The sequence below is a fragment of the Pagrus pagrus genome, assembly GCF_965226575.1.
Source record: "Pagrus pagrus genome assembly, chromosome: 6".
NCBI classification, from domain to species: Eukaryota; Metazoa; Chordata; class Actinopteri; order Spariformes; family Sparidae; genus Pagrus; species Pagrus pagrus.
In genome coordinates, this window is record NC_140190.1 from 4,211,927 (window position 1) to 4,239,233 (window position 27,307).

Here is a 27,307-nt window from a genome sequence, read left to right on the forward strand (position 1 = left end):
GCAAAATGGATAATATTAATATTGAAATTGTCACTGCATGTTTCAATATTGATGTTACAATATTTTTACCTAAAGTCACTGCCATGTGTTAATTATTCTACACTGCATTAATACAAATATTAAGCTTGGTATTTGAAGGTTTCCCATTATAAAAAAAACATTTTGTATTTATTTATTCATGTAAAACCTTTTTAAAGTGCTCAGTGCACCTCCTCCTCTGTCAGCTCAGCGCCTCCCAGGATTGGATGCTCACCGGAAGTAGAGGAAACACCATCCCGGAAGAGGAAACGTCACCAAAATGAGGTGGTGTTTTTGAACATTTGGCAGTGGAAAATAAATAAATAAATAAAAAAACAACACTCTTGCACACTTGTCCTGCTCGGGAGGACGACAGGAAGAGGTCCCTTGATCGAAGTCGCAGGTTTTAAAGTCTTGAAACAGTAAGTTGAGCGCTGCTGCTGCTGCTAGTGACGAGCTAATGTAACGTCCTCTCTCTCTGCCGGGCTGCGCCGGGTCATGCTCTCATTCAGATGTCAGCTGTTTAAGCAGATGCTCCGTCGTTTATGTGTTGACACCGGTGAGAGGGTGAGTGAACTGATGGTTTCTGTAAAAATGTCTAACCCTGAACGTCGAATAAAAAGCTAATTAGCCAAGCGCGAGGGTTGTTTTCAGGAGGAAGCTAAAGCTAAAGCTAGCTGTTGTTGTTTTAGCACTACCTGGAGCGGTGACTTGGATTTTTCTGGCCAGTTTTTTGTTGATTACAGCTCAAGAATAGATGACAGAGAGGTCAATGAGCGGATCTACTGAGTGACAATACAGTTATTATGTGTTAATCAACGCTAGCAAGCTAACGGTTGCTACATATCAACGTGTTTACACATTTCGAGGCGCTGAGCTCGAGGTCAGTCTCCTGGGCGTGGCTGTGTGGCGCGTGACTCCCAAATAAATCAGCTGACAGCCTGATTTTGGAAAGATCTGGAAAATGTCTGTCTGTTTTTATATATTTGACAGCTGATGTTTTACTCGCATCTGACCGACATCTGTGGCTGAACGTTGGTTTATTTTACTGTCAGGTTGCATTCTGGGTAACTTTAAAGGGTGACCCCACCAGTTTTACACATTAAAGTGTGCGTAAAGGTCCCGGGGAGGTCCTGCTGCATATGTGAAAATAGTAGTATGAAGTGTTTTGTGGCTCCGGAGGAAGCTGCATGTAATCTGATAAGTTGCCTCCAGTGATGTCATCCATATATGACATCACGAATGTGGCGGAAACAGCTGCACCAGAAAAGAAAACAACAACAGACCTCTGTTGTTTCACTGTCGTAATTCTGTCCAATAACATTTAGAAAGTCTAGAAGAGCCACACGCTTGTATTGTATTATCCTCGTTCAAGTTAGCCGCTGAGATGCATCGTGGGAAATGTAGTCGCCAGGTTTTGAAAAGGAAGAAGAACGCGCTGAATAAATAGTGCAATATCTCTGCTGTATCTATTGTGATCATTTGTTTTTAAACTTTCCATAATGAGTAATTGCAATGCGAGACTAGTGGGCTGCTTTTTTAAAACCTGGTGCCTACATTACCCACAATGCAATTTGGCCACTGAGTGGAACCACTGGGAGGCACTTATCAGATTACATGCATCTTTTTCTGGAGCCTTAAAAGGATTTATAGGCTACTACTTTTCTTCACATATGAAGTAGTACTCCCCAAGACCTGTAACACACTTTGGCATCGTTACCCTTTAAGGAATAGAGAGTCAACACGAGGAGAGCCTAAGACAAATGAAAACAGGACAGGTTTTAATTTGAGTTTTAGCAGACAAGGATGGCAGAAAAAAAACATGGATGCCTCACAAAGGTTTGACATTACTGAACGCTTTAACCTTCCCAGGACTTGAAAATAAGCAAAGCATAAAACATGCACAAAAATAGTGTTACAGCTCGTAGACCAACCCGTTGTTTTGTTTTAAAGGTTCGCAAGAAACAAAACAGAACAGTCGGGAACACGTAAGACATAATCTCCAAGTTGGTTCTGTCTGTGTGCAGCAAAGCAGCAGCTTTACAGTGTGTCTGGTTCTGGTTCTTGAAGTCCAACTAGCTGACCGATTCCTAAAGAGCTCAGAGAATCATTACGTTGTTTTTTTTTTAAGCATATCAGAAATGTATTTTGTGTTTTTTGTGACCCTCCTTGGCTGGAGATGAAGGCATTTTCTTTAAATCTCGTCTGGACGGGAAACCTTAAATTCTTTTAATTGATCTTCAGTGTTTAAAAGCTGTTTCACTTACTGCTGTAAACTGGCTGCTGAAGTTCAGATCCCAGTGTCTGAAAACATTTGATCTGGTGTTATCCTCTGCGTTCTCTCTTGACGTATGCGTTGATTTTTGTTTAATTAAAGGAAATTATTCCATATCCTCTTTGAAGCACCTCAGAGTGTGTGTGTGTGTGTGTGTGTATTGAGAGGTTACAGCTCAGTCTGGTGACTTTTGAGGAAAATGCACAGTCATCACTTCCTTTCCTTTTTTCCTTCGACGGTCAGCTGGCAGTACTCTGTGCGTGCTTCGACTCGATTTCTGCAGAAGAAAATCCTTTTTAAACCAGAATCAAGTGGGACTTGAGTGAATGTAAGTTATTCTGTGCAGCTTCAGAATGGACACAACTTCTCCACTCGTATGTCGACAGTTTCATGCCGTGTTCGACCAGCAGCAGTCTTGCAGCTATCTCCTGACGTAAGCTCTCAAGTTGTAGCTGTGTAGTTGAAACCTCAGTTCATCAGGGAATTGAGAAATGTTGGTGCATGCTTTATCATCATGTCGTGCTGTGGGGATTGACTCTCTCAGTAAGGTGACAGCTTGCCAACTCCTTCTTTTGTTGAACTGCCTTTATATCTTTGCTGTACTGTTGCTTTATTTGTAAGAAACTTGGCTGAAGTTGATAAAGTTACGATTGTGTTTCCTCTCAGTTCTGCCTCAACTTTCTCATCCAAGTGATGTAATTTCGTTACAGTCAGCGACTTTGTTAACCACAGTAATCATGTGTTCGTTATGTGAACGTGTGGCAGCCTTTGCCTCTTTTTGCTTGTTGCATTTCATTGTTTGTGAAAATTAGGAAAATATTCATTCATATTAGGTTGATGTCTGTCAGAACAAAGTGTTTGGCCTTCTGCTTTCATCCCAATTAAATTGTGTAATAGCGTGTCTTGTAAATGTCGTGCCGTTGCAACCCAAGTCTAAATGGCTTAATAAGGCTGATGAGAGGGGCGTATTTTAAAGGGATGCACGTCATCTGTATTTGCTGATAAAGGCTTTAAAATGAAATATCTGCATTGGCCCGGAATGAACATCTCTGCTGATAAGATGATGCTCTTATTACGCGTAAGCGATGAAAAACGTTGACTGAGTAGTTCTGTTATTTTTGCCACTAAATGTCTACAGTTTGATGAGCATTTAACGTCTGCATCTGCCAGAGGGCAATCAAGATAAGAACAGGCATAACGATATATTACCTCTACGACAGGAGAGACTTGAAGGTGGACAAGAATATCAGCATGTATCAGCAATAAGCCAAAATGAGTTGGAAGATATCACACATCAGATAGCGTCTAAAATCCAGTGCAGCACTCATATTTCTACATACAATTCTCGTTCCTGCAGCTTTAAACGTCAGAGTAAGCCGAGCAGCTCCCCTCGCTGACTGAATCCTCCTCTCCTTTTCCTTTTTAGGTGCTTCAGAGAGGCATGAATGACTTTGCAGTTCTCAACACGGGGCGGAAGATGCCCCTCCTCGGACTGGGAACATGGAAGAGTGAGCCAGGAAAGGTAGAGGCTGCACTGATCTCCTGTATTTAAACAAAAATAGCCTTCTGTAATGTGATTTCTCTCTGACAGTCGAATGTCAGTCCTTCTTTGTGTCTCTGCACATCCACTTCTCCTCATCCTCTGTCCAAATGCAGAAATACAACTGTAATTTCAGATATAAGAGCTGCAGTAATCAGTATTTTTACATTAGGAATGCATCTAATGACTGTGTGTCTAGTGAAAAATGTTGCTCGTAGAGAATAATCACTAGATTTTAGCCGCCGATTAACAGTTAACCGGTGACATCTAGCATCTACACAAAACCATTGTTCAACCAAATCTGTAAAATCTGTTAATTATTTGTTTTTCTTCCTTTTTTAAGGTTCAAACAATCACTGAGAAAGATCGACTGTGTATTCATGGAACGTAATATTTAGCAAGATTCACACCTTGTCAACTGATGGAGGCGTGACAGCACAAATCTGTGCAAGTCAGTGTTTAACTGTTTTATTTTGCCCTTGTAACAGGTGAAACAAGCAGTTGTTTGGGCCTTGGAGGCAGGGTATCGCCACATTGACTGTGCAGCCATCTATGGTAATGAGGTGGAGATTGGAGAAGCCTTACAGGACACGCTCGGCCCCGGCAAGGTAAGCAACAGCTGGATCACCATCACACAAAATGTCTCCTTAGGGTGATAGATAGATCAGTAGTTACAGAATGTTCTATCCAGCCTGGACTTTGTTGTCTTTGTTGTTCTGAAATGTCAGGACACTTAAAGTCCCTCCATTCGATTTTTTACCAAACTGTATCTGACATGTCGTCTGTGCCTCAGGCCCTGAGACGAGAGGACGTGTTCATCACATCCAAGCTGTGGAACACCCGACATCACCCAGAGGACGTGGAGCCGGCCCTCCTGAAGACTCTGAAGGACCTGAAGCTGGAGTACCTGGACCTCTACCTCATCCACTGGCCCTACGCCTTCCAGTGAGCTCAACCTCAACCAACGTCTATTAATGAGACGAACTACGTGTTGTTTTCTTGAGATGAAGAGCTAATTAACAGTTAGTCAGAAAAGGATGTCATTAAAGTGTTATTCCAAGATAACAGCGTAGTTAAGTTGTAATTTTGACATTATTAATTATCATTTAGACAAGGAGACAATCCTTTCCCCAAAAAGGAGGATGGCACTTTGCTGTATGATGACATCGACTACAAGCTGACTTGGGCTGCCATGGAGAAGCTGGTGGAGAAGGGCCACGTCAGATCCATCGGCCTGTCCAACTTCAACAGTCGGCAGATTGATGACATCCTGTCTGTGGCCAGCATCAAACCCACTGTGCTACAGGTACAGCCCGTTTGTGATGATGACACAGCTGTAGCGTGTCATAGGTTTGGTGTTGTGATAGCTGCAGACCACCCTGGTATCTCTCTGTTTGGTTGGACAGGTAGAGGGCCACCCCTACCTGGCCCAGGTAGAGCTGCTGGCCCACTGTCGGGACCGGGGCCTGGTGATGACGGCATACAGCCCTCTGGGCTCTCCTGACCGGGCCTGGAAACATCCAGATGAACCAGTTCTGCTAGAGGAGCCTGTGATCGCTGCTCTTGCAGAGAAATATAAGAAGTCTCCTGCTCAGATTATCCTAAGGTGATTTTATTCTGAAATTAAACGCAGTTTTTAATTTCGGCTACTCTCAATCAAAAAGAAAACAAAAGAATTAAGTAGTGTGGGATCGTGGGAGTTGTTCGTCTTCATTCAACAACACTAACTGTTCAGCCGTACTGTAATGGTGGAAGTGCACATTACTGCTGTATCACTCAGGATCCATTAAAAACTAGCTTAATAAGAACCTGCTTTGAAAAAAACTTGAACTTGATTTGAAGGCTAAAATACACTGACCTGATTGAGGATCTCTCCAGTGACTGAACATTAACACACGTTTGTTGTACTCGCAGGTGGCAGACACAACGAGGAGTCGTAACAATCCCCAAGAGTGTGACACAGTCCCGTATCAAAGAGAACATTCAGGTGGAGTAAAGTTTAATTAACTTACAAACCATGGAGCTATTTGTTTTAGATGGAGAATTTATGAATATCTCATTAAGGTTCAGTTTTGCCCCCAAGTAACTAAAGCTAACAACTCTCTGTGAGCTCAGTTTCGAAGGATATTGTTCGGGTTGTGAGGTGCTGATTTGTGTTTGTCGTCAGGTGTTTGACTTTACCCTTGAAGCAGAGGAAATGAAAAGTGTTACAGCGCTGAACAAAGGCTGGCGCTACATTGTACCAATGATCCAAGTGAGTACGCTCTGGGAAACATAATGTCTTGTGTAGGTACATTTATAAGAGGTAGTCCTTGTTGTCCTGTGATCATTACAGAGCATGTCCTGTAGCAGAAGGAACTGTATCAACTGTGGTTCTGATGTTGCAGGTGGACGGAGAACGCGTTCCCAGGGATGCAGGACATCCTCACTACCCTTTCAACGACCCCTACTGACCACCCTCACTACAACCTGAATCTGTGCCTTCAACAGCCCCACCAACACCACATAGCCCTCCTATATCACTTATAAATGTTCCTGGATCCTGACATCGGAGTTCGTCTTTAGATTCTGTCAAATCCTGCACTTATCATTAGAACATTTCAAGTTATTGTTGGTGACGAAGACTGGAAGCTCTGGTGTGACTGTATACGTACTGTACGTGTTATTTTTTAAAATAAACATTTTGTTACTTCACTCGCGAGTGTCTTTATTCATTTTTTCCCCCAGTTTAGTTATAGAATAGCTAAACTGGGCTTCTGTTTAATCTTTGGTGAGTAGCACATGTGCATTACCTAGCCGGGTAGGATGTAGCCAATCAGAGGCAGAGTAGGGTGTGTAATGCCGAGCAAGGTAGTGTGATTGAAAATAACACTGCTACAGCAGTAGAAACTGTATGCCTGCTGACTGACTGGAGTGTATATATTTTATAATATACATATATATTTATATATTATGGACTCACACTCGCAAGCTACATTAGTTAAGTTCACGACCCCTGAACTGAGGACTTTCAGAGGCAGAACTGGGAGGGAGTGCAGGACAAGGTGGAAGCCAATGGTTGCTACCCCAGCTGTCCTACAGGAGAAGAGCTCTGATAGTCAATAACCTGATTGCCTCATCTCTAAGTGTAATTGTTTCCGCATCATTCTTCTTTCACAACACATGTTGACACATTTGTAAACACGAAAATTAGTAATTCTATTTGAATTTATTTAACCAATGCATTTAAACATAATGACAGTCATAATGTTATAACACACAATCCAGCTCATACACTTTATAACTGTTCTTCTTCACACAGTAGAAAAATAAATGTATAAAACATATTTCAATAAGAACAACATGGTAAATGTCTCTTGTTCGAAAAACGGGGGTTCAGTAATTCAGATACGATTTTGGTTTGTCATCTCCTGCAGCACCTCCTCTAAGGCTTCCTCCATTGTCAGTTTGGGAGGTCTGTGTTTGCGAATGAACTGAGGAGAGAATAAAAGTAATGTTGTGGACAAGCTTGTGTGAGTGAGTTATCTACAGGTTTCAGGTTTCAGCTCAGAGAGTTGTAATCTTTTAAACGCAGTCCAGAGTTTGAAATGTAACACCAATTTAAAGGACGACTGGTTTCTGTTAGTTTTACTTCTCTGTCTCATCACGCTGACTGATTTTCTACTAAACTGAAAAACAGAGCAGCTACATCCAATCAGACTGCAGCAAACATCTGCATTAAAGTAAATTAATGTCTCATCATGCAGAGAGAACAATATAGTGATATATCAGCCTCAACCACTGTGGCTTTGCAGCAGTGATGAAACACTCATTAAGTTCATTAAGTCAAACTTGGCAGGAAAAGCTTCGGACAGCTCTACGCTAACATGTAACTGTCTGTGTGAGCATGTTTTACCTCCTTGGTGTCCTCCAGTGTTGTGTATCTGTAGCTCGGTGGTTCAAGGCTGCGCACCAGGCTGGAGTGAAGGTGTCGGCTGCTTTCGATGGACCGCCTCGTCACGGCCAGCTGCTGCTTCAGCAATTCATTGAGTGCAAATACAGCTGGATTGAAGGTGCTGAGAGCTGAGGGAGGGACAGACGGACATTAACTGGGTTTATGGTGAATGCAGTCTTGTGAAATACACTCCTATAGATGAAAACAAACAAATTAATGTCTTAACTACAGAACTTTTAAAGGAACTTTTGTCTTAAAATAAAATATATGCTTATTCATTTTCTAGCTGACAGCAAAAATGAGGATTGATACCACTTTTATCTGCGTGCTAAAGCCAGGACATAGTTATCTTAACATAAAGACTGGAAACAGGAAAAAGCAACTAATCTGGTGCTATTGAAAGAAAACAAAATCCACCAATCAGCATCTCTAAGCTCACTACTGAACATCGTTTGTCTTGTTCAATCTGTTCCACACTACTTCTTGGCCGGGCGCAGCGACTTCCTGGAGTCTTTTTAGGAGTTTATGCTAAGTTAAGCTAACCATCTCCTGGCTCTCGTGTTAGATTTAGCATAAAAATATATTTCACAAAATGTCCTGAACTTAAGTTGTCGCACAGATGCTATAGAAGCAATGTCTTCTCATTCTTTTATTATTTTCTTAACCGGAATTTTACCTCTATTCTAGTTGTTATTTTATTTTTATTTTTTTTGTTTCCCGATCAGTCGAATCTTAAGTTCTGTTATATCATGTTTGTCAGTTCAGTTCATCAGTTTTGTTTGTAAAATGTGTGTCAAGTTCGACTGTAAACCAAATCTACTAACTGTTAAACATAGAGTTACAAAACAATTCCTGCAGGTGCCACTGCAGCACAAAGCAGCAGACTCACCTGGTATGTGCATGTTAGTTTTCTCTCCTCACTTGATCGATGCCTGTTATAAATGTTGTTAAGTTTTTAAAGGTATAGTCTGAATCTTGTTACAACAAGAAATCCTGCAAAATTCAATAGCATTTCACCGATAGATGGTGCAACAGCGACAAATTTAAATGGCCCTACCTCAGCAGAAATTGAAAACATCCTTGGACAATCCCTCTCAAACACTCTCCAAACATTAAAGCGGCCATCAGCTTCAAACATTTAAAGATTTTTATGTTATGTTGATATTTATGTTGTATATTTTTGTGTCTATGGGGTCTTACCTTCCACCATTTCTGCACTGACAGTATGTGTGAACAGCGGGGAGGGAGCAAGGTAGTTCATATCCACAGCAGGACCCAAAGCAGCTGCACCTGCAGAGGAAGAAGAGCTTTAGATCAGAAACAGAAACTCTCTACTCTCCTTCTGTCATCGTCTAATTAATCCTGATAACTTGATGACTATTATAAGGAAATGTGAACGTGGTAGAGATGATTAGAGGCCTGAAACATACAAACACCATGTAGGGCGGACTAACCAGTGGGCCATGCGTAAGCCAGTGGGTCACTCTGAGTCTGTACCGCTGCCTCTTTTAAAACCTTTCTAGTTGAAGCTCGCCTCCTCGACTGGTGAGAAAAGCTCCGGCTGCTGTGTGATACCGAGGATCTGGAGGATCTGGAGGATCTGGAGGATCTGGAGTCCCTGCTCCTGCTGTCTGTTGGACTGTGATCTGAGGTCCGTGAGGTGTAGGAGCAGCTTGTGTCCGAGAAGTTGCTCGAGTAATCATCGTCTGTCCTCTCACGACGAGACATGTCTGAATCTGAAGCTTCATCTCTGACCTCTGAAGCAACCTCCTCTTCATCACCATGTCCTTGCAGGTGCTCTGACACCAGGCTGGCAGTGTGATCTGGCTCAGTCCTGCTCTCACTCTCAAAGTCACTGTGGTAGTCCAGCTCGTCCTCCTCCTCCTGCTGCTCCTCTGCCTTCTTCTTCTCCTTCAGTCTTGGCAGCTGTTGTCTGTTCGAGGATCCAAGAACAGGTGTTCGGAGCTTGGCTTCTCTCTGTTTAGGCAGCAGGAAGAAAGCAAACACATCAGTCTCACAAGTCCCCCAGGGATCCAGGGATCCAGGGACAAGTCTCAGTGTGGCCGTTAGATATTTGTGAGCCCAGGTGGAGATAAATGTCTAACTTTGTCAAAGTTTCTTTCAATGCATCTGAATGTGCCAGATGACGATGGGTAATGTCTGCAGTCCCCCTCAACTCTACAGAGCTTTTAGCTCTTTCAGCTCATTGCTTTGGGTTTATGTCCCTCAACTTTACTGTTTAGGTTCAGTCTCTTTTCTCTGATCAACCTCCTTTTACAGCAGAAAACTCCTAACAACCCACTGGACTCTACCTGCTCAGCAGCAAACAGCCAGACATAAAGCAGGTGAACTTTGTGGAGCATTTAGCAGCTAAAGAGCCAGACTTTTTGTTAATGTTGCTCTGTGCTGCTGTGTGTGTGTACATAAGTGACTGTTTGCCAACAGATCTGCTGTATCAACTTAAAAGTAGGGCCGGGTGATGTGGCTTAAAATAATATAGAAATACACAATATATATCTTGATACTTTAAAATCTCCTCAAAAGCACTAGATAAATGTTAGCAACATTAATGTAGGGATGACTGATGACTGTTGGTACTTCCAGGTTGGTTAAGTCAAGTATTAGAAAGTTAAACCGGTAAGTTCAGAAAATGACATCACTTTACTGTCATGAAGCCTTCAAAACCAGGAAAACACAACACTTTTGTCATATCCTGATATAATGCTGTCCAAAATCTAAGGTGTTATATAGTCTCATATTATGGGAACAATATAATATCGATATATTGTCCAGCACTTCATGAAAGGTGACAATATTTTGTGTTTACAGCTTGTTCCTGCAGACTTATGCGGGGAAAAAACACATCCAAATGTCATTCTGTGTCACACACAACTAAACTGAAGCTTTACTTTATTCCACTTCATTAACTGCTGTCACGACCCACCTTCTTTCCTGGTGCTTCATCAGTAAATCCAAGGTTAGCAGGGACGAGGTCGTCTAGCGTCAGCACATTCAACTTGAAGTCTGCAGTAACACAAGATCATAAACGGTATATTAAAGTGGATCTTCTGTCATCAACACATTATTTCGTTTAACAGCAAATCCTCACATTTAAGAAGCTGCAACCAGCAAGTGTTTGACATGTTTGCTTGAAAAATGACTGTAATAATTAAAGATTAATCAATTTCTCAACTAATCGTTGCAGCTCCACTGCACAGCAACTCATTTATCATTTATCCTGTTTTCTGTTTATTGTGCTTCACAGAGAGATGATTCAAGTACCTTGTTGTCCATCTAGGATGCATGTGATGAGGAGTGAAGAATAAAACATGATTATTGAACAACAATACAATGTTCCCTCCTTGATTAAAAAATGACAGGCCTGTCAACAAATCATTGAAACATTGGTGTAAGTGGTAAATGCAAAAGGGGAACACAGTTGATTTTAAGTCCTCTGAACTGTTGATTGTGCTGTTAGTAAGTACAACACTAACTCTCATCCTTCCTCATGTATGTGGATGAACTTCTCACCTTCAGAGGAAACTGCACTCATCTCACTGTGTGGGTCTTCAGAGCCGGGCCCAACAGGGAAGAGCTCCTCCAGAGAGAGCACCTCACTGCGGCCCGACATGGAGGAGAGGGAGCGCTGTGGACTCCTCGCTCTGTGAGGGGAGTTCAGTCTTCTGGGAGGAGAAGGGGAGACACGGGGAGGAGTGGGGGACGGGGAGAGAGCAGAGGGGCTGAAGTGGGCCTGAGGCTGACCGGTGAATCGAAAAGGAGAGCTGCGGTGAGCAGGAGAGGCGGGGGAGCGAGGTGGTGCTGTGTTGGAGGAGGATGAGGGAGGAGGTGTGGAGTCGACCTTCTGACGGCTTTTGCTCAACATCTGTAAGAGAGAGACGTATTGTTCAGCTTTAAACTGAAGGAACTGTGACTTTTGTGAACCACATGATGGAAAACCAGGGACCATGTGAACAAAAGTGGTTTATTATTATCACTTTTTCTGGGCTGCAACTAAGAATTAATTTCATTATTGATTCATCAGCTGATTATATTCAGGATTTATTGTTAAGTCTATGAATTGAGAAAAAAAATGCTTATCACAACTTCCAAGAGTCGTAGCTAACGTTTAAAGTCTGGGTACCTTGTCGGCTGTTCTTGTAGAAGAGGCTCTCTGAGGTGTGAGGAAGCTTTTGTCTTCTGAATCCAACGAGTCTCCAAGCACCTTCTTTGTGTCCTCTTCACTTTCCAGACTGATACCACCCACAACTCTTAAAGACGCCGAAGGCACCACAGCATCAGCAGCTCTGGACCTGGACCTGACACCGACATCTGGGCCAGCAGCAGTGTTACTGTTGTTCAGAGCTACAGCTGTTTTGCTCTTGAGGAAGCGTTTCCCTCTCAGGCTCTGATCGCTGCTGGACTGTGCCGAGTGTTGCACAGAAGCCTCCGGAGACTGAGCAGCTGCTGGTGGAGGTGAGACTCCGAAGTCTGAGGTTAAGTTCTGAGCAGGTTTTGTTGCCTGTGCGACCTGCTGGCGGCTGCGGATGCGGCTCTCAATTTGAGCCAGTCGACTCAGAGCAGCGGTCTGGGAGCCTCGCAGGGAAGATGAAACATTTCTGAGCAGAGGAGGGTGAGAAGGGTGGATGAAGAGAAAAGCTGGAACTGGAAAAATCTTGACATTTGTTCCCCTTGCATACAGAAAACTGTACCTGGGTTCAGGCACCTGCTGCATCTGGCTCTTGCTGTTTACTGCAGGTGGTGGTGCCTTCTTCAAGAACCTGCTCCCTCCTCCACCCAGAGAGCTCTGAGGTCTGACGTCCTGGCAGGAGAAAACCAGAAAAGCTCAGGAGGAGACACAAACAAGTGGAAGCTTGTAGTCAAATCTAACTTACAAACGTCCCACAGTGTGTTTGTTTGTTTGTTGCATGTGTGTCCTGAGCAATCAATTAGCAATATATATCGTAAAGTTATGCACCTTGGTTGAATCCCCCTCCCGTCCCTGGACCTTCCCAGCAGCAGCAGCAGCAGCAGCAGCAGCACCTCCAGTGTCAGCTTCATGATCCGGAGCCGAGCTGACCGAGGACAGGTCACTCAGGTCCGAGAGCACAGTGTGTGAATTTGGGGGAGCAGACCTGCTATTCACAGACAAACCCACAGCACCCTACAGAGAGGGAAACGAGGGACACGTTTCCAGTGTACCATCACTCACAGCTCATTTAATCACGTCTGAAACCGACTGTAACGAAACGTACCCGTGTTTTGGCCGCGGAGCCCTGCACGGACTCGGCGTCTCCTCTGCTGCTCCTCTTGGCGGACAGCAGAGCCTGAGCTCGGTCCAGAGCGGAGCTTCGTCCGCCTCGTTTCCACATCTTTAAACTGTTAGCTTCAATACGTCCACATAGCCATAATGTTACATCTTCAGGGTTATTTTAACAGCAGCTAACCCAGTTTGGGTCCGTTTCATGTCTGCACTGGAGACAGCCGTGTTAGCTAGCTATCGATACCAGCTAACAGCATGTTTGCTAACGCGAGCTAACGACATACGGCGCGATACAAAGTGCGTCACAGCTTCATTATGAGTCCGTTTATAACTTTCTACAACTTCACATCAACTAGGAGACATAAACATCTCACAGCGATGATAACTTTGTGCCTAACGACCACTCGAGCGTCCCTCGTCTCCAAGGAAGAGCTTCATTTTCTTCTTCGTCTACTTTTGTGTTTTAATGGCGTCTGGAAAACAGCTTTAAGGTGCAGTACCGCCACCTACTGGACCGGAGTGTGGCTCAGAGGGGTTATTACATTTCTACATTACATTCCCCTTCATCACCTGAACCTTACATCATCTAAACCCTACATCACCTGAACCTACATCACCTGAACCTACAAAATCTAAACCCTACATCACCTGAACCTTACATCATCTAAACCCTACATCACCTGAACCTTACATCATCTAAACCCTACATTACCTGAACCCTACATCACCTGAACCTTACATCATCTAAACCCTACATCACCTGAACCTTACATCATCTAAACCCTACATCACCTGAACCCTACATCACCTGAACCTTCATCACCTGAACCTTACATCACCTGAACCTTACATCATCTAAACCCTACATCACCTGAACCCTACATCACCTGAACCTTACATCGTCTAAACCCTACATTACCTGAACCCTACATCACCTGAACCCACATCACCTGAACCTACATCACCTGAACCTTACATCATCTAAACCCTACATTACCTGAACCCTACATCACCTGAACCTTCATCACCTGAACCTTACATCACCTGAACCTTACATCACCTAAACCCTACATCACCTGAACCCTATCACCTGAGCCCTACATCACCTGAACCCTACATCACCTGAACCTTACATCACCCGAACCTTACATCATCTAAAACCTACATCACCTGAGCCCATCACCTGAACCCTACATCACCTGAGCCCCGCATCACCTGAACCCTACATCACCTGAACCCTACATCACCTGACCCCTACATCACCTGAGCTGTACATCACCTGAACCCTACATCACCTGAACCCTACATCACCTCAGCCCTACATCGCCCTAACCTACATCATCTAAACTCTTCATCACCTGAACCCTACATCACCTCAGCCCTACATCGCCTGAACCTACATCATCTAAACTCTTCATCACATGAACCCAACATCACCTCAGCCCTACATCACATGAACCAACATCACCTCAGCCCTACATCACATGAACCCTACATCACATAAACCCTACATCACATGAATAAAAAGACCTCAGAAGGCAGGGTCCGCCACATATAAACAAAGTAAAACAGTATGACACTGTGTTGTCCTTTAAGGTCAGTTTGTTTATTCAGTTTATTCAGTCATGAAAACAATGAGAGTTTGATTATTTAGTTTGATTAGCCATAAAAAAAACAGTCAATGAAGATATTTTACAATGTCCTCAACTAAACGACACAGTGCACCTTTAAACCGGGATCTAACAGATAATCCTTGTTGGTACAATCCAGCCTGAGGCATGAAAATGAAAAATGCAGCATCTGTCTAGGCCACTTAAAAAAAAGGATGCACATAACACTAGAGTGGAAGAGGAAGTCACACTGTCAGCAGACAACACCACTGCATGAAGCCTCACAAACAGCTGGTGAACGTCATCAACGTAAAGGTGAATAATGCATATTTTTCTTTTCTTTCACTGTTGTGTAACAAAGTATTAACATTAAACATGACAGAAGGTAAACGGGCTGAATGCTGCGTTTGCCACTGCTTGCATTTGTAAATATTTGTCTGTATTAGTACATGTGATGGGCAATTTAGATGAAAAAATTCAGATGTTATGTGAGTTTGACAGCAGCAGAATGAGCTACATACAGTTTATTTAGTTTAAAGATCCGGCTGCAGTCTTTCACTGCAGTTATTTTATAGGGAGATGCATGAGAACAGAGTGGACATCAGGATTTATTCAACCTTTAGAACGATCACATGTTCTTTTCTTTGTTAAAAACACACACACAATGTAAAATGGATATATTTTTAATAGATATAAATGTAAATTGACCCTGATGCATATTAAACGTTTGCATTTAGATGATCTGCACAGTCCCTGATAACATGCAACGTTTTCAGTGAGACGTCACTTGATCTAATATCACAGGCAGGATGGCAACCTGCAGACAACGAGTGATATCTGGAAGCATTTCGACAAAATACACTAAATTAACATGCAATTAATATATAATTAATTAAATGTATTAATATATAAATTAATAAGCTGTAATGTTAAAGGGGCACTATGTAGTTTTTGGAGAAGAAAATTCAAACTCTGCTAATGAGGTAGTAATACAAACTCAGGAATGTAAATGTATTACTTAATAAACAAGCTGTTTAAAGCTAGAAAGGTGGCAGGGTCCGCCACATATAAACAAAGTAAAACAGTATGAAATTGTGTTGTCCTTCAAGGTTTGTTTGTTTATTTATTTTTGCTTAGTTACAAAAAAAAACAGTCAATGAAGATCTTTCTCCTCTGATTAAAATCTATTCCGCAGAACTACGTAGTGCTCCTTTAAAAATTTGCGGAGTCATTTCCGCGTTAAGCACAGGGAAGCAACAGCAGAAACACACAACAGGTAATCTCCCAAATTCTCATTTGCTTGCTGTATTTGCATGCGCCGTCGTGTTGCGCTAGAGCGGACAAGAGTAACTGGTTCCACATGAAAGTGGTGACTGACCTGTTAAGTTTTTGTGGGCGGATATTCATATTTCATATTTCATATTTCATTTCAGTCATGAGATATCTTTTGCGGTGACATTCATTTGCATTGACATTTGTTTTCTTCCTCTTTCGTATTTTATACACTTACTTTATCTACATATTTATCTTTACATACATGTAAAAATGTGTCATGTAACTGGACGGACCTACGAAAAATGTGGAGGGGTAACGATAATAAAAAAATAAATGAATAAAAGAAAAGTATGTCTATATTATTATGCATTTTCCCAACATCTGCCTCTATATACAGTATATATATGCATATTTATTTATTTTTCAATTGAGAGCTAATGTGCAGACAAAGTTGCTAATCCAACTGACAGTGGTGTTTAAGATGCGTCGCTAACCTCTTCTCCTAGTTTTGCTTCTGTTGTTTTGAACCCTATTCTTATGTTCTGTTCTTTTTTAAGTACTTGAGTACTACAATACTCTAATGTGAGTACTCAAATATAGAAATTACATAAATGAGGTAAATGTTTGTTTACAGATGAAGAAAAGGGATGTATTATAATTATAATATACTAACATTCAGGGAGCTCAAATATCAGCATCTTATGTTGTTTTCCTTCAGTTTGTTGACTGATTTTATTCCTGTTAGTCGACAGAATGCTGATGAACCACACCAACCGAACGCAGGACCCCTTCTCCTGCTACCATCCTTCGGTCGTCAGCTACCGGTACTTCACCGTGGTGTTGGGATGTGCTGTGATCATCATCGGTACGGTGGGGAACCTGATGACCATCCTAGCCTTCGCCTCACAGCCTCAGCTGAAGACACGCTTCAACGTGCTCATCGTCTACCTGGCTCTGGTTGATCTCCTGTACTGCATCGTGCTGCATCCCTTCTCAGTTGACTCCTATCTACACCTCAGATGGCGCACTGGTCAGCTGTGGTGCAGCATCTACAGCTTGCTCTTCTTCGTCTTCAACTCTGTCTCCATCATCACCCTCTGCCTGATAGCAGGGGCCAGATATCTCATGGTCACAAAGAGGGCTATGTTTGACCGTGTCTTCTCTGACCTCGGTCTTTCCTTGCTCATCATCTCAGAGTGGGTACTAGGCCTGGTCACCATTGCCCCACTATGGCGTGGCAACAGGTTTGAAAAAAAGATGTGCATATGCAACATCGACCAGCGCATGTACCATCCCTACCCCATCATCCTGCTCTGCTTCTTCTTTTTCGGCGGTATGGTATGTGTTGGCACATTCTACCTCCTCATCTACATACGTGTCCGGAGGTCATCACAGGCTCTCCTCCGCCATCGGTTCAACCACCGGCGCTCCAGGAAGAAACCAGCTTCTCCAGCCCCAGACACCAATGACAGTGGCATCGAGAGCAGTGCGGCCAACACATGTGGCTGTGAGACGAGCAGCCAGGGAGAGCTGGCCAAAAAGACAGATGAGATAAACAGTGAAACGTCCTCCCAGTCTACTCTCAGCTCTGCCACTGCCCAATCAGCAACCGAGTGTCCCGCTGATGTCATCACTACGTCACCTTCACCCACACCTGCGCTCGCCTCCTCGCCCCGCTCCAAGGCCACAGGAGAGGATGAGCACGTGGCAGGGATGTGTTTAGCTGTTTTACTGGGTTTTGTGTTCTGCTTTATCCCCTTCTCGCTGATCATGTTGTTGGAATTAGTCGACAAACATTACCACCCAAAGGTTCTGCTGATGTTCTGCTTAAACATCTCCTGGCTCAGCAGCTGTGTCAACCCCGTGCTCTACGCTGCCATGAACAGACAGTTTCGACAGGCCTACAGTGTGCTGCTCACGAGGGCTGCTGCACCGTTCACCTGCCTCTGGCCTCTCTGAGCACCTGAGGGACAGTTCACCCTCAAATCAAAAACGCATGTTTCCCCCTCTCACCCTCAGGGCTATCCCCCAAGACTGTATTGCTGTGAGTTGTCGATCTTTGGAGGTAGAGACGTCGGCCTTCTCTCAAACTAGACAGCAGTTTGCTTGTGACAAGTGCCAGAAAAATCGTTCTCAGATATCAGGACCTGGTTTCCCAAGATAGTTTACAGACCTTGCTGCGGGCAGTTTCATGTAGAAACTATTTTCTTTCCGGATCACAGCACAGAAGGAAACTTGCATCCACTACAGTTCAGCTGAACTAAAGGGGCACTTTGTAGTTTTGGAGAAGAAATTCAACATTAATGAGATAATAATACAATAAATACATATTTATTTTTCCATAACTGAATAAACAAGCTGTTCTCAGAGGAAAATAAGGTCTCCAGAACACTGTTTGAAGCTAGGAAGGTGGCAGGGTCCACCACATTTAAACAAAGTAAAATAGGAAGAAATTGCGTTGTCCTTTAAGAGAGTTTGTTTATTTATTTTGTTTAGGCATAACAAGTCAATGAAGGTCCGTCCCTTCTGATTGAAATTTCTTCCCCAAAACTACATAGTGCACCTTTAATGTTTACATCCGGTCTCACAAGCACGAGTCTGTAGTCCACGAGTAGATACACATTTCTTTCTTCATGGTTTTACAATTCCTGAGTGGAGCTCCAGTTGAAAGAAAAATTGTTCCTAAATGAAGCAGCTCACTAAAAGGGCTTTAGATTGTGTCGAGTCACCGGGTCATGGTTTCTGCAAAGAGACGTCGCTGTTCAGTTTTTCAAGTGTTTTATTCTTTTTTTCTTTTGGGCGAGTGCCTTCTAGTTCTGATATATTCAAGAGAAGGCAGAAACTCTGCGCCTGATATCTACAAAGTTCGGCCACTCAGACCAAAACAATTTAGATGGAGTAATGACAGCTACAAAGGGAAATTAAAGTGGTCTTTCTATCCATATAGGCTCCATATGATATTTTGATGAAATAACGTAGTCCAACTTGCACCCTGTCTCCAGCACCGAGCCCGTCTTCAGGGGAGTCAGAGGACTATAAAGCCAAGAAGCTAAAGAAATAAAATATAAACTCAACAAACAACAGCATTATACATTATGCACTCTTAGCATTAACTTTACCTGAGGCTTTAGGAAAATTCTGCTACATTAGTGCCACTTGGTGGTAAGTTTAAAAACTGCATGCTTTGACTGGGTGTAGATGATTAAAACCTAACTTCCTACCAGCTTTGTTAAATATTATTAATATTCCTACTGATATGCTTATGTACTGGTAATGATTCAGAGCCTAAGAGGGTTAAATTTGGAGGCCCACACGGGTCATTGTTGGGCCCAAAACGTTTTTATCTATAAATGAAAGAGATTTGTGCAGTTTCTTTTATTTGCAGATGATACAATATTTTTTGCTTTTGGCAGGACTTAAAGACATTTAAGACTTAAAGACAAGTACAGACAGTCTGTGAGTATGTGAACTGGTCAAACTTAAGAGGTGAATGTCTGCAGAACATAAATCCTCCTTGAATTGGAATAAAACTCAATCGAAATGACTCTCAAATGAAAAATAAAGATGGTGTAAAAGATGGTGTTCACGTTGAAAGAGTGTATGAAGCCACATTTTTGGGACTGATAACAGACAACGTACTTAGTTGGAAAGTGTGTAAATGTGTTGCTGCTTTGAACAAAGCAAAGGACAGTTTAGATTTAGCTCCTCTTCATATTTTGGTTATTGCACAGAGGTCGTGGGGCACTGTTAGGAAACAGAAACCGTAGCAATACTTTAAGAATAAGTGCTCAAGTTTCTTGTTAGCTGCATTAAAAAAAGTCTACAAATATGAATTGTTATTTAGGAGAAGTGTGTTGAAATATTGCTGTAAATGTAGATTATTAAAAAAGGTACATATTGGGGCTATCTAATTGTTAAATCAAAACAAAATCATTAAAGTGAGTTTATGTCATGATTTGGGTTTTGTATTGGTCATTTCCTGTTTTATTTTGTAGTTTATGCCCTCATGTGTCCCCACTTCCTCCCTTTGTCTGCTTCCTCGCCCTGTTTCTGTGTCTGATTAGTTAATCACCCCTGTGTTTTTAAATCAGTGTTTTCCTCTTACTCTTTGTTGGTTCGACTGTTCAAACACGGATATGTCGCAACTTCTTTAGGTTCAACTTTCTACTTTAAGTTGTGACATATGGTCTGGTTAAGTTTAGGCACAGAAATTACTTGGTTAGGTTTAGGAAAAGATCTTGTTTTGGGCTTAAAATACCTGCTTTGGTCACCAGAAACACAGCTGGACATCGACCCGAGGTCTCCTAGAAAATATCCCGTGGTGTCATCATGCTTACAAATGCTGAAAAGCAGTCTCGTCACTGCTCTTGTCATAAACATGTGAGGTGAACGTGATATGACATGTTTTTGTAGATATGTCTACAAAATGTATCTGGATGTAAATGTTCTGAATCCCAGACATGTCTAATGGGCCACGTACCACATTTGGTTGCTAAATTCTGTAAATCGGACCCGTTGAGCAACATTCCTGGTTACATTCATACGTGGGTTGTTTGAAATACTGGCATCACTTCCAATCACTTGAGAGACACAGATGGTTACATAATAGTTCTTCTGTCACTGGTTTAGTCAGTCCTGCCTACTATAATGTTGCTTTTTGTGTTTTTGTACAGCTGCTACCTTGGCCAGGTCTTTCTTGTAAAGAACATCTTGAGCTCAGTGGGACTTCCTGCTAAACTAAAAGTGAAAAAAACATTGACTTTATTCAAATTTGACAAATGCATATTGAGGTGGAGATCAGGTGTTCAGGAATTCTGTATTCTGGCTTATCCTTCAACAAAATGCGCATAGAAATCTGTAGAAAATTAACAAAAGGCATGAATAGTTATTGGATATTTCAGTGACAACCCAGTGCATAAAAGCATAAAACCAACTGTAGCCACCTACAGCAGCATGATCAGGTCCAGTAAACCTCACAATAAAATCCCCCAACTTTATAGTTTTCATGAGTTGAGACACCACAAGTTTCTGTTTTCAGTTCTTCAATCATCCTCGAATGTGTTGGAGGATTCAATTCAAACGTTCTTCTGGTAGGAGACGTTGCTGTTTGCATCCTGCGGAGGTAGGCGGTTCACAAGGTCGGTGAGTGTCTGAGTGCTCAGTGTATGAAATTCTGTGTAAAATACATCGGCCTTGTTCTGGCTTCATACTGCCATCAACAAACTAAAGGAAAATGTCCCTGTTGTTTTCAGTTCTCTCTCTCCAGAGATTGAATCATCAGGCATTTTCCTGGCCTCGAGGCATCGCTCCTGTATTATTCAGTTTATGTTGCGCTTTCATCTTGTTGTTGCCGAAGAACCTTTGCATGTACCTTGTACACATCACTCAGTATCAGCCTGTGTGCATCATCACCATCCCGCTTTGAATCAGGCTGCTCTGAGTTCTCTCAAAACAAAAACCTTAATTATCGTCAATTATCTTGCGTTGCGAGCGAGGACAGTCAGGCCCTCAATATTTTTGTCAGCTTTGGCAGCCTGGAGGTGCTCTACAGTTGTAAAAAAAACAATCTACCACTAAAAACCAACAACACAAAATTCATACTGTTTTACTTTGTTTATAAGTGGCGGATTGCCAACTTTTTAGCTTCAAACAGTGTTCTGGGACCTTTTTTATTGAGTTATGTTATTGAGTTATTATCATTACCTCATTAATGCTACTGAGGAGCAGTGTTGTTTCGTTGCGGCCGCAGCCTTCAGTGCCCTAGTTTGGTTTAATCTGGATTCACACTACGTTGTGTGAATGTAGAAAATGTGTTGAAACACTAGAACTTAATGAAAGAAATGTTAATTTTAGTTAATTTATCAGTTAAATACATGAAAATCCCAATTTTTTCTTTTTGGTGTCTGGTGAGAATTTTCTGAGAGTGTTGCATTATGGGACTTAAAGGTGCAATATGTGATAATAAGAACTGGCCACCTCTCAAATTACAAACAAACAGGGCAACATATCACCAGAGTAACTGCTAACTGCTGCCAACTGTAACTCAGTTAGCTCAGCTAGCTGTGCAGCTACAGTAGTTGTCTTCAGCTGGGAGTGGTATTATGAAAAAGGACGCGCTGGGGTTAGCTGGTTAGCATGCTAACTTCAGTAAATACCCTTACAACACAATACATCGACGTATTTAGAAAAACATCAAAACTTATTTATTTGCATTCTGTTGAGGAACTTAAAATCTTACATACTGCACCTCTAAAGGTCACATATTTGGCTAATTTTCAGGTTCATACCTTTATTTTGGGTGTCTACTTGAAAATGTTTACATGCTTTCAGAAAAATCATGACTTTTCTCGTACCGTCTTTAAGGATTCGCCCCCTGAAAAAGCCCAGTCTGACACGACTGGTCAGCTCTCACAGGCCTGAGCAGCCACCATCCACAACGCTTTCGAATCAGCTCTGTCGGGTTTTTTGCAACCTTGGCCGGCTCGCAGCGAGAACTGTAGGAGGTCGTTCAAACAACATACCTTTGCCAGAATTACTCCCAACGAGTAGCGATGTTGAATGTACTGTCTGGTATGTACACTCAGATACACACTGGGGGTTTGTTTGTGTTGGGAGAATGCAGGAGGGTAAAAGGGTAATTACACATTTTTTTTATATTCTTTCTTTCCTTTCTCTGTCTCTGCTTTTGAATGTGATAAAAGCTCATGTGTGTTTCCACAAGGTCACATTTGTGATTCCCCAACGAATCCTCCTTTTCCTTCTTGAAGGTCTTCAGCTACACATGCAGCAGTGACACCAATTATATGTAACCGCGATGAACCTTTCACGTTTCTTTGCAGAACAGCAGAGTGCGAAAGGATTTTTTTAATACTAGCTGTTGCCATGCCGCCACAGTCTTTGTCAACTAGTCATCTCTGTAATAAATAGGTCCCCTTTCACCTTTACGCTCATCATCTCAGTGTGAAACTCCAACATTTATATTCCGTCGCTCTCCTCTTTGCACACAGCTGTTTGTTACTGTGGTCGGTATATATATTTTTTAGGTCTTTGACTGAGGTTCGAATGTCATGTTGTTTGTTGAGATGTTGCCAAAATCAGTGGTAACTAAGCTTTTTTAGCTCCAGGCCAAACAAAAAGTTATTGCCTGTTTTATTTAAATCCTTTTTTAGGAAAAAAAAAAAAAAAAAAGATTAACTCGAGTCCACATATCTGAATTGCTGCCCACAATTCAGATATGTGCGCTCGTCTTTGATTGAAAAAAAACCACCTCAAAAACTGTTCAGAAAATGACAAATTTTTAGTTTCTAACATTCAATTTATCATGACTATCAATAAAGTTAGCATGCTAACCAGCTAGCATCGGTCTGCCCTGTCTTGTAATAGCACTTTGTACCTCGACAGGTGATAGAGAATCACCGCTGTGTCCAGTCTGCCCTCAGTGCAACAACACCAAGGTGAGTTTTTGGCAGGTTTGGCTCCTGGTACCCTGTGGTTGATCCAGCCATACCCCTTGCTTAGGCCTCCTGAATGGGCACCGACTGATCCCCGCCTCACCAATCCGAACCCTCTTTGCTTTTCATCGTCCTGGAGTAAGAGTCCTGGTCGTTACTGCTGTAAATCACCTCGGCATTGTATTACGAGTCTTGCCTCTGTCGGTTTTTGCAGACTATGCTCGCTCACGGTACGGTCGTGTTCACTGGGAGGCTGCTGAGCCTGGTTCCAGTCTAACATTCCCTGGGGTCCAAACACCTTCTCCTCCCCTTGGTCCACAGCTACTGAACTAGTGGTATGAAAAAACAACATTCCCGTGGTGCCTTGAGCTCCCGCTCTGTCAGAGCCAGCTAATAGGACCGCTAGCTACACGGCGGTGCCTTTATGATATGCTGCCCCCCGTTCATTCGGAGATTGAATTCGACAGGTGTCCAATTATTGCATACCGCAACCCGAAGGTGAGAGGTAGTATGGCCTCAACTTCCTACCTGCTCTTGAGAGGGACAGTCAGTCCAGCTCTCCAATTAAAATGGTTGAATGGTTGATTTATAATAGTTGTCAGGCTGTGATACAATGCCAGTAGGACACCACTGTGTCCCGAGTGATGTCTGTACGTCTACTGTAAAGACTGGACTGTCACGTGTCCGTTGAGTTAATGCTTCTCTCACCACACCAGACTCAAAAACCCTTAAAAATGCTTCCTGTGTCGAAAGATAAAATGATTTATGAGTTTTTAATTTTTTTTTTTTTTATTCTGTCACCAAACCCCTCAGATTTATCTTGCTGGCCTGGCTGATGAATTTCAAACTTGTCGCTAAATAAGTAACTTGCTTGCCAAACATGAAATATGCCTTTTTCCCCACTTCAGTGTCATAACAAATTTTGTTAAAACAGCCCGAGGCATTTCAAAAACTGTCTCCATCAGTTTTTATTATTTATTTGCGATGAGCAATAAGCCTGTTTGTTTCGCACAGCGTGGCAGAGCACAGTTCTGAGCAAATTAATATGATTTTGGAGCTATAATTGTTGTTTTGGATGCTTCCTGTGAGCAGTTGACACGGTTGAAAACTGAAAATGGATGTGTTTTGCTGTCTGGCGCAAGGAGTTTTGATTTTTACTTGGCTGCATTTATAATGACATTAAATGTCCTTTTTTTTGCTGCCCTGTGGCGTATTGGACCTCTTTCTTTACTACATTGATTTCAGACATATAGTTACAAATTACTTTGCAGCGAAAATATTTTATACAGAAAAAACATAAGTATGACTCAAATTTGATACATTCTTATTAATTATTGTCTTAGTTTGAGTTCACGATTTTGCTATTTCCTGTTTTATTTTGAAGTTCTGCCCTCATCTGTCGTGTTTTGCTTTTTCATATCCTCCCTTTGTGTGATTTCCCACCCTTTGTCGTGTTCACCTGTGTCCTATTAGTGAATCAGCCCTTGTGTATGTAGTCTGTTCTTGTAAAACTGTTAATGTTCAGCACAGTGCTATAATACTACTAAACTAAAGAGTAGCATCACACATTTGACTTCGTAGCCTTTCTGGAGGAAAAGTTCCCAAACTGAGCTACATTAAGCGCACTTCACTTTTTACCGCTAGCTTAGCAGTTAGCAAATATTGTGTCTGCATGCAAATTAACCTAAAGACCGGCACGTATAACTGGTCAAAGATGTTCTCAGTGGTGAACCGTTGACATCCCTAGATACAGCATTAAAATGTTGCTAACACATTAATGCTAGATTGGATACTGTGGTGGTCTCTTGTCTGTTCTGCCCAGAAACACTGCTTCAGGATTTTAACCCCAACACGTCGCTCCAGTTCTTAAATCTTGAGTACTTGTTTCTATAGGGCTGATTTTACGATTCTCTTTTTTAATATTTAAAGTAATAATCTCGAAGATTTTCATGTAAATAAATATCCGTCAATCCGTCAATGAGGTAACACAATGATGATTGAGCCTGTGGCCCACTGATGAAAGCCCTTGCATTTGCTATAATACCAAAGATGTACACTGGGTGTTGTTGGCAACTTTCCCGGACAATATCACAAACGACGCACAGTTAGTGACGCGTTCACCTGTCAGTGGTTGGTCGGCCAAAGAGAGCAGGTGGTTCGTGCACGTCATAACAGTTTTGTTTGTCCTGGTCTCTGCTAGCGTTGGGAGTAAACTGTTAATGTTGCTGTTAACGGTCGAACAAACAAAGAAAAGACTGATAACAGCGGGTGATGAAACTTTAAGAAAAGGTGCAAATCGCTTTCATGTGGTGTTGTTACGGAGGCAAAGCTGCCAACTGACGACTGACTGTCGTCACACAGGTCGACACTGGATCTCCAGGAAGCAGTGAGGTACACTTGCAATTGGAATCAGGAAATCTTCGAGATCGCCACTTTAAGTCTCCAGGGCCATATTCCTGATTACCTCAAGGATCCAACCAAACAGAACCCTTGAATTGTCGTATAGTACTTTTCTTTTTTTTTTTTTTTTATTCTTTTTATTTCGAATATGTAAATAGTACAAGGCTTCCTCATTGCTATTTAACAAATTATTTGCACAACATAATATAGAAATGAACATTTTTGAGGAAGCAAAATAATAATGAAGCACAGAAAACAAAAAATTATTGACATATTCGAAAAGGAGTGAGAAGAAGCATAGCTTGTTAGCTCTCACCCCTTTGTCTAAATCAACTATATATATATATATACATACATATATACATACACATACATACACATATACATATACATACATACACATATATACATAAACATTCATACATACATACACACATATACATGCATATATATATATATTTGAAGAAAAGAACAAACTCGATAAACATCCATCGTCCTCGAGTTGAATATAAACGCATATCTGTGGACAGAAAAGACCTTGGTACAGCATGTTTACATGGACTTAAAGTAACATTACTGTTGCTCAGCTTTATTGTGTGTCATACGTCGTACATATTCTTGTATCGTCATGTCATCCGACACGAGGCCACCAGAGAACGTGTGTGCGTGTGATCCTCATACAAAGTCGTCTTTCATCTCATTATTATTCAAGGAGTCTGGAATCTCTTCAAGGTTCATTGACATTAGTATGCCAAGTGTGGAGGAAGGTCAGTAACCATGTCAGCGCACCAGTTATCATTCTTACAAGAGACAGAATCTGCTTACGTTTCTCCACCACCACGCAGCGAGGCCAGGAGGGGCCACGGCCACCCTGAAACAGTTGCTGCCCCCCCACTGTGGCACCCCTGACACCAAGAAGTCAGTTAAGTTTAAGTTTAATCAGATTTTGTATTAAGTTTCTGTTTTTATGTTACTTTGTTTCACCATTTCACTCTTATTTGTTTTTCTTGTGATTTTAAGCCGATTTTTGGCATGTTTGCAGTGATTTTCTTCTTGTTTCAGTATTTTTTGGACTTTATTTTTTGAAAGTGTTGAACCTTCATTAGAGTTAAACTAGCTGGCAGCCTGCAGATCAAAGCACATCAACCAGGCCTGCTGTGCACTGCTTAAAATACTAAGATAAATGAGCACTGGGTGTCATCTTTAAGTATACGTTCACAGATCTCAGGGGACTTGAATGAGCATGAATTTCAAAGCATCGACAGCTTTCCTGGAGAAAAATTTGGGGGTTTGTTTGATGTTTGCAAAAATTAGGGAGTAAACAAATGGGCTAGTGTTCAGGAATGATTTACATCTTGAAGATATATGTGAGCCATGAGATGTGATGCCCAGCGAATAAGTCTACGCTGACTTATTGGATGTAACAGAGAATAAATAATCTAAAGCAGGTTCAGCAGCAGCTTTGGTGTTTGGACTTGTTAAAAATGCATCACCTAAGATAAGAGGAAAACATGATTTAAAGAAACTGCTCGAGGTGCAGCGAC

General features: G+C 42.0%; 3 protein-coding genes across 6 annotated transcripts; 2 read left to right on the forward strand and 1 right to left on the reverse strand.

Moving 5' to 3' along the window:
- The first annotated feature begins 230 nt into the window (after positions 1–230).
- Positions 231–6,527, forward strand: akr1a1b (aldo-keto reductase family 1, member A1b (aldehyde reductase)). Of its 4 annotated transcripts, none has more exons than XM_084354027.1 (9): positions 231–303; positions 3,720–3,815; positions 4,322–4,441; positions 4,627–4,778; positions 4,944–5,139; positions 5,240–5,439; positions 5,748–5,820; positions 6,001–6,087; positions 6,221–6,527. In XM_084354027.1, the coding sequence occupies exons 2-9, from the start codon at positions 3,735–3,737 to the stop codon at positions 6,284–6,286; spliced, it is 975 nt and encodes a 324-aa protein (XP_084210153.1). In that variant the 5' UTR covers positions 231–303; positions 3,720–3,734; the 3' UTR covers positions 6,287–6,527. The 4 variants fall into 4 exon arrangements, with proteins under 4 accessions (XP_084210153.1, XP_084210152.1, XP_084210151.1 ...); XM_084354026.1 differs by having other exon boundaries at positions 265–440; XM_084354025.1 differs by lacking the exon at positions 231–303 and adding an exon at positions 479–585.
- A 501-nt stretch (positions 6,528–7,028) lies between these two features.
- Positions 7,029–13,464, reverse strand: cUnh19orf44 (chromosome Un C19orf44 homolog). The gene is made up of 10 exons (XM_084354405.1): positions 13,020–13,464; positions 12,743–12,928; positions 12,477–12,586; positions 11,909–12,383; positions 11,299–11,650; positions 10,712–10,791; positions 9,222–9,744; positions 8,968–9,057; positions 7,729–7,895; positions 7,029–7,306 (listed from the first exon to the last, which is right to left on the reverse strand). Exons 1-10 carry the CDS (start codon positions 13,134–13,136, stop codon positions 7,217–7,219), a joined length of 2,190 nt encoding a protein of 729 aa, XP_084210531.1. The 5' UTR covers positions 13,137–13,464; the 3' UTR covers positions 7,029–7,216.
- Positions 13,465–15,849: 2,385 nt separating this feature from the next.
- Positions 15,850–18,190, forward strand: LOC311258420 (G-protein coupled receptor 84-like). Its single transcript, XM_084354676.1, has 2 exons — positions 15,850–15,913; positions 16,658–18,190. The coding sequence occupies exon 2, from the start codon at positions 16,666–16,668 to the stop codon at positions 17,869–17,871; it is 1,206 nt and encodes a 401-aa protein (XP_084210802.1). The 5' UTR covers positions 15,850–15,913; positions 16,658–16,665; the 3' UTR covers positions 17,872–18,190.
- Positions 18,191–27,307: the final 9,117 nt, after the last annotated feature.

What these genes read in the sequence shown, in the direction of transcription:
- akr1a1b (XM_084354025.1), top strand. Translation starts at nt 517, where the DNA reads ATGCTCTCATTCAGATGTCAGCTGTTTAAGCAGATGCTCCGTCGTTTA. An exon ending in GGAAGAGTGAGCCAGGAAAG is followed by an intron (nt 3,816 to 4,321) that starts GTAGAGGCTGCA and finishes CCCTTGTAACAG; the next exon opens with GTGAAACAAGCAGTTGTTTG. An exon ending in TCAAACCCACTGTGCTACAG is followed by an intron (nt 5,140 to 5,239) that starts GTACAGCCCGTT and finishes TTGGTTGGACAG; the next exon opens with GTAGAGGGCCACCCCTACCT.
- cUnh19orf44 (XM_084354405.1), bottom strand. Translation starts at nt 13,136, where the DNA reads ATGTGGAAACGAGGCGGACGAAGCTCCGCTCTGGACCGAGCTCAGGCT. An exon ending in GCTCCGCGGCCAAAACACGG is followed by an intron (nt 12,929 to 13,019) that starts GTACGTTTCGTT and finishes CCCTCTCTGTAG; the next exon opens with GGTGCTGTGGGTTTGTCTGT. An exon ending in ATGAAGCACCAGGAAAGAAG is followed by an intron (nt 9,745 to 10,711) that starts GTGGGTCGTGAC and finishes CTGCCTAAACAG; the next exon opens with AGAGAAGCCAAGCTCCGAAC.
- LOC311258420 (XM_084354676.1), top strand. Translation starts at nt 16,666, where the DNA reads ATGCTGATGAACCACACCAACCGAACGCAGGACCCCTTCTCCTGCTAC.